This window comes from Hemibagrus wyckioides, linkage group LG01 (assembly GCF_019097595.1).
Source record: "Hemibagrus wyckioides isolate EC202008001 linkage group LG01, SWU_Hwy_1.0, whole genome shotgun sequence".
NCBI classification, from domain to species: Eukaryota; Metazoa; Chordata; class Actinopteri; order Siluriformes; family Bagridae; genus Hemibagrus; species Hemibagrus wyckioides.
This window is the reverse complement of record NC_080710.1, coordinates 11,727,347-11,734,210: the sequence shown is the minus strand read 5'-3', so window position 1 is coordinate 11,734,210 and position 6,864 is coordinate 11,727,347. Positions and strand designations below refer to the sequence as shown.

At 38.4% G+C, this 6,864-nt stretch overlaps 1 protein-coding gene across 1 annotated transcript; it reads right to left on the bottom strand.

Annotated features, from left to right (window-relative positions):
• Positions 1-465: 465 nt before the first annotated feature.
• On the bottom strand, positions 466-5,742 carry zgc:174888 (uncharacterized protein LOC558116 homolog). The gene is made up of 5 exons (XM_058386023.1): positions 5,345-5,742; positions 5,083-5,195; positions 4,893-4,961; positions 2,433-2,564; positions 466-1,756 (listed from the first exon to the last, which is right to left on the bottom strand). The coding sequence occupies exons 1-5, from the start codon at positions 5,355-5,357 to the stop codon at positions 1,412-1,414; spliced, it is 672 nt and encodes a 223-aa protein (XP_058242006.1). The 5' UTR covers positions 5,358-5,742; the 3' UTR covers positions 466-1,411.
• Between the last annotated feature and the right edge of the window lie 1,122 nt (positions 5,743-6,864).

Here is a 6,864-nt window from a genome sequence, read left to right as displayed (position 1 = left end):
AAGGAATGTCCCTCAGCAGGACTACAGAAACACAGCCGAAAGGAATGGAAATTATTAGTGCAGTGAAAGTACAGAAGTCTGTGTGTCTAACCTGCCTTGAGAATAATGTATAACATGACACCGGACAGTTTTTCCATCAAGTTCATTAGATGACAAGATACTGAATTCTCAAAGCTTTTTATAGCAGTTTCTCAGAAATATGATGGAGGACTGGGAAAGGCAAAACAGTTTTCAGTTTGACGCAGCTGCTTTAATCTCCAAAATAATAAGTCATGTACAAGTAGAACTTCATATGGTCTTTTATATTCCCTCAGCCCTAAAAGATTTACCAAAATGTTAGATATGTGTCAGCACAGTGGGCTAAGAAAACCACTAGTTTCCTGTCCTTAAAAAATGTCCTCAGAGTGAGGGTGCAAACTATAGTTATACACTATATTTACACACCATCCTGTCCCAAACTATTCCTTGCCTTTATTGGCCATCCTCACGACAAAGAAAACCATACAAAATGAGTCACTGAGTTTTAGAATTTGTTTTTTTATATGCATGCTCATTTGCATGAAGTGAAATAAAAAAAAAATAAAATAAAAGCTATGAACAATCAGGGTAAGAGTTTTGGGTTCAGCTAAGGGTTCATATGAGTGAAAAAAAGTTGAGGACACATACTGAGTGCAAAATTATTTTCTCGCAAAGTCACAAAGCCATTTGAAGGAAGAAAAAAAAAATCCATACATTCAAAAGTCCTAGCATTTTCCTACTGGAGATAAATCCACTAGGATCGTATTAAAAGTTCAGGTGGATCCAAAGCAACCGTAAACCTTTTGACAATTCTTCTACAAAACTGTTTTATTGTAAAGGTTATACTATGGTTAGTAAAGTGCTTAAAGTTAAATGAAGCCTATGGGCTTTGTACCTTATTTCTGTTCCATTTGTTTGTTTTTTATCATTCATGTATTCTAGACGTTATTTTGAATCAGAATAACAGTTTCGTATCACATACTGTAATATCATGTGTATACTTCTTTGCTCGGCAATGAACTGGCATATCATCCAGGGTGTATTGCCACCTCACACCCACTGGTCACAGGAACCTGCCCAAGTCAAAGTGTTTACTGAAGACTATGTCTGAGAGTACTGTTTCTACCAATCGACATTTTGCAAGCTGAAACATCTCTTTCTATCGTAGGAGATCCACTGGCCTCAAGGTTTATATGGAACAAGCTCAAGAAGGGATGCTATAGCTATTAACTGACCACAATTCCATCCTCAGCACCATCCAGCAGCAAACTTCTTCATTACATGCAAATGTTGATTTGACTGAATACAGTCTACCAAGCTTACCACAGTAGCTAAGTGTCATGGCTTATTAGCCAGGATGTCTCAGTGTTCAAATTAGGACGAAGCTCCTTCCTCATCCGAGCTCTTTCAGCAGCACATCCAGCAGCATCCTCAGACAACAGAGAACACAAAGGAACCAACCAGACAACCTCACGTCCCCGTTAGTTGCGGCCGCAGTAAGCCACCGTTTTTCTCTTTCTCCTTCTTTCACAGATACAGACTGTGTCTCAACCGGTTCTCTGTCAGTACCACTTTGTTGTTTTTCTTGCTGAGGAGCTGGAGAGGGAAATATGCATATCTCAACCGGGCAGTTCAAGGCCAGCCATTTGGAAAGGACATCAGAGGTGTAGGTGAGTAGAGCTCTTGGGGAGGAGGGGCCAGACGGGAAGACAGAGGGATTTGGTGTTTCCTGGAAACTCTGTTTACACACAGATAATAAAGACTCATTGTGGGAACAGAAATATAGGGCCAAGTTAATTCAGTGGTAAGCTGGCACTCACAACAGAGTTCAGAATCCACAAATGCTCTAGCACTGAAATACAGCGCTGCAATTTATAGTAGTAGTCTAGAAACAATGTCTTGTATTAGAATAATAAACAAGTCATTTATTCACATTTGAACACAAAGCACCATAATCATAAATGAAGCAAATCATTAATAACCTTCACTATGACAGAGTCTATTGATTAAATAAAGCTGTTTAGTTATGTCCAGGGGTCTATGAAGCATAGCTGTGGACTGTTTTTTTTTTCCCTTAATTTATTACAGTGGTAGAAATGACAATCCACCGTTACTAAGTTATTAATTTGTACTGACTGTTGAACTTAAACATAAATATAAATTTAATCCAAATCTCATTAATGAAAAAGTAATGACCGTAAAGTGTTTTGTTGCTGAAAAGGTCAAGAAAGTGCTATGGCATTTTTAAAATAAACAAAATATTTTTATACACATTTAAATAATGATCATCAAATCAATCTGGACTGAGAGAGAATGTGGAATTTATTTTGCAGTTAAAGGGCTCCCTGGCTACAATAAAGTCAGATAACACACGACTATAAAGAAATAATAATACATTCATCAAAAATATATACCTCTTTCCAAATGGTGTTAAGATGCATGATCAGTTCAGAAATAAATTTGTGTTTCATGTGAATCCATTCAATATGCTGCAGGAGTTGCTTCCAGGAGTCTGCCAGGAGGAAGGCTGCACTGGCAACACAGCACTACAGACACACGCACACATTTAGAACTGATTTAACAATGGTCAACTATTCATTATTCATACTAGTGCAAATATAAATACAAAGCATGTGAACAACACGAACGTTTCCAATACGCCAGAGATGGAAAAAGACTAAATTCCCAAGTTTGTAGGTAGAGCTGTCTTAAACCACCCACAATGCAGTACGCTCTATTCACTTTAAACTAAGGAAGAGTGACAGCAGCCTCGTAGCATCCTTATCTCAACCACAGAACAGTATTTTTGCCTTTGTACATAAAATATTTCCTGAATTAAAACAGTCACATAATTCAGAATTAGCTGTGAGATGTTATATATAATAAAAATAAAACAATTAGGTATTTTTATAATTATGAATTAAATTAGCTACTTCACAATTACAGATGTACTTACATTGCCCTTCTGTTCCAAATTACACATAAAGTAGGTTTTAACTTTTTTAAGCATGTACTTGCATCATTTCTTACTAATTTGCACATTTTGGATCACAGTATCTGTGTACAAAAGGAATCTGACTGACAAGTAGTCATGTGACTAGGACAAATCTTGTATACTGCCTGATACGCTGCATATAGTATACAGTATATACTGATGTACTTTGTAGTACTTACAGCATACTCATAAAAAAAGTACTAAAGTGTACCTTTCCTTGTCACTTGGGTGGAAATTCTAGAGCAGGGGTTCTCAGATTTTGCAGCCAAGGACCCCTTTAACTGTAAAATAAATTCCATGTATTCCCTCAGTACATATTTATTTCGTGAACAGAATCCAATTAGACAAACATTTAGCTAATTATTTACTTGTGTGCAATCATTTGGTAAACAGCCTAATAAACAGTAGAGCTCCTTCCTGAAGCTTCTACTGACAGCACACATTTGGTCAGACCAGCTGATACTATTTAGAAGTCTATTTGTTGCTGAAGATGGGCCTTATTTAGCAATTTTCAAGCCACGTTCGGATAAGCCAAACCAAATGAATTTATTTCGGAATCGCCGCTAATCTGTATTTAGCTCCACCCACAAATCTCCATAAAAGGCAAAGCTCACAGATTGAAAAGTGTGAAATGACTACTAAATGGCCAGAAAGGGAGACTTTCTCAGAGGCAGAAGTGGGAATACAATACTGTGCAAAAATCTTAGGCACATGTCAAAAAAAATATGTCTGAAGTTGTAAAATGCTATAATTCATGTCATAAACAAAATTTCTACTAAGAAATATGATGCTTCTATAGGATGCTTTATAATAGGAGCCTTAATAATATTTAAAATATTATTACATGTATTAAATACAAATATATTAAAATATTATTTAGCACAGAGGAGCCCACCCTCAATTTTATACTGTGGCATTTGTTCTCAACTAAATGAACCTGTCTTATTTGTCTGAAAATGGATTTGGGCTGACTAGCTGTCTTTATTTGCATGTTTTAAAATATGTGTCATGCATATGCGATTAAGTTATAGGTTTATAAATTCCTAAACCTGTGTGTAATTAAAAATAAATAAGCAATTTAAATCAGTGTATTAAAATGCCATAACTCTTTTGCAATGTATACAATTCACATTAGTTAGTCTTCTTCTTCATAAACTGTCGTAAACACACAGGCATACATAGGATACGGGCAATTTTTCTGAATTTACAGAATTTTTATAAAGACCACATTTCTTGTGTAAACGAATGATTTAAGAATCAATCCGATTCTATCCAGCTGGATACATGATTGTGATTAAACCTACAAAATTCAAAAGACCGGTCAAATATTCCATAAGACCTATAAGAAATATTGAATATTTGAACATATAACAGCTTAAGCTTTCCTAGACTGTGATACAAAAAAAAATCCTCTGGGTTTCACCAGACCCTCTTAAGAGAACCACTGGTCTAGGGTACCTGTTATTTATACATGCACATGGTAATGTTGTGTACCTTCAAAAATCGTTTAAGCTAAGGAGCATTACTGTGCCTTTCGTTAACTTTTAGAATAATCATATGAGCTTGTGTTGCTGTCTGAATGGAGTTTCTAAGCATGCTCCCTCTGCCCCTGAGTTTAAATGTGTATTGAGCCCGATGATAGCCTGGCATCTCATCTATTGTGTATTCCCTGCCCTGTGGAGAGAAATACACTCAGGATCAGCTATAAATCCCCTGTGACCCTGACCCAGTCACTGTGTCTGAGTAATTGTTTAAAGGTTCACTTCATGTACTTTTGTTACTCCACACACTAAAAGCAAGAGGACAAGGAAATGTACAGTTTAGTACACAGGATGCTGTGATTGAAGCACAAACCACAGTCTGACAAACATTTCCTCACCGAGTCTTCACACTGTGTGCTGCCATTGAAATAATGCTGCACGTAGTAGTTTTTCGGAAACACTTTGCGCTGTAATGGAGGATACAAAAATCACGTCAGTCTCCGGCATAACTCTCACGCTTGTTTCAAACGTCCCAAACGTAATAATTACATGAAACACATTCTGTAACAGTATCCCCAAATGACTCACAAATCCCGTTTCTTCTTCATTCTTAATGGTGTCCTGCAGGTTATCGATTGCTGCTCTCTTCAAATCATCGCACGCGCTTCCTCGAACAGTGAACACCGATAGAAGCAATAAAACTAAAAGAAAAGCAGATAGAGAGAAGGGTTTAATCGCGCACGTGCGTTTTCAGGCAAGGGCGCAATCTCCACATGTCCAAGCACACATGGCGCTGCTGCTGCTCTCGGTGTCTTTAACTGGAACATTGTTTCTTGTTAATAATGCTTACCTGTCGGTAACATGCTTCTACCGGCCCAGCCAGTCTACCTGTTTACCCATCATGCTTTGTTTCTTCTGACGTCCCACTTTATGGCGACTGAAAGTTCAATGATTGTCGATAAATTCAGAAGCGCTTTCCGTGTGCGTGTGAGCAACTGCGAAGTTATGTCCTGCTCACGAGCACACCCCTTTCCTGCTCTCTCTCTCTCTCTCTCTCTCTCTCTCTCTGAGGCTTGTGTGCAGTCGCTGCCCTTCTGGTACTTTCCACTCTCCTTTCAAATATTCTCTTTCGTTTTACTTTCACTCTATGCCCCCCTTTTCTCCCCCTCTCTCCCTTTCTTCATTCAGCCCTGTCCTAGGCACAGTATCTCCAGCCTGTGTGCAACCCCTGGACACTCCAGCCCCTAATACCCCTCTCCGGCTCTCTCCTCCCTTTCCCTTTCTGAGAGGAAATCAGTTCTCTCTCTCTCTCTCTCTCTCTTCTCCGCCTCTTTTGAGCTTTTAATCACATGCCCATACAGGCCTTCTTTTCAGTCCACTTTTTACGAAAGGGTCCGTTTCAACCCCTGGGGTCAGTGACTAGAAAGGAGCGTGCTTGTTAGTCATCTCTTTGGGATGAGCAATTGAAGTCATTCCAGGGCATCATGTGCACTCTGTGCAGTGACCCAATTTGGTGACCTCCATTTATGCATCCTTCACAGCCTGTTGCTTCAGAAGTAATCCCCTGATGCACACCTCCTCTTTATGGTTTGTCCAAAAAAATCTTGGTGACGCAAACTTTTTTTTTTCTTCTGGTTACTGGTGTGGTATCATCAACGTTACCATTAATTAGGTTTCCTGTAAAAGCAAATGAAAAGTGCATCATATGCAACCAGGTTAAAGATACAATACAATCTAAAGGTACATGAGATGTGGCCAAAATTGGTACCGACTCAGTGACATGAAAATGTCCTGTTTAGTATGGCTCTATGTAGATTCCTACTTCTGTACATAAACGTTGAAGGAGTAGAACCAAATTTATGCAAATAGATGCATTACCCATCCAAAAATTCTTGAGCACCCCCTTTTCACAGCCTATATTAAAGTAAATATTGGTGTTCCTTTCCCACACATAAATTACTCTCATGATACAACTGGCTAATTTCATCAGGAGTCATATTTAAGGGAGGTGGAAAGGAATGTCAGGGCAATCAGCCGAAAATCTCTCAAATGATTGAATGAAGTAGTAAACTGGAACTAATCTGTTAGTGTTAGAATCATTAGGAAACCGATATATACAGTTTAGACACACTATTAGCTGTTATCGTGGTTGTATAACTGACCTGCATATATATTCATTTATGGAATATGAAACCACATAGGGGGCATGGTGGATTAGTGGGTTTGATTCTTGCCTCCAGCCTATTTCCTTGTTCTCCCTGTCCTCTGTGGGTTTCTTCCCCCAAAGACATACGTCATAGACATGTCTTGGCATCTCTAAATTGTCTGTAGCATGAGCATATCTTCAGTGTTTCCCTGCTTTGTGCCTTG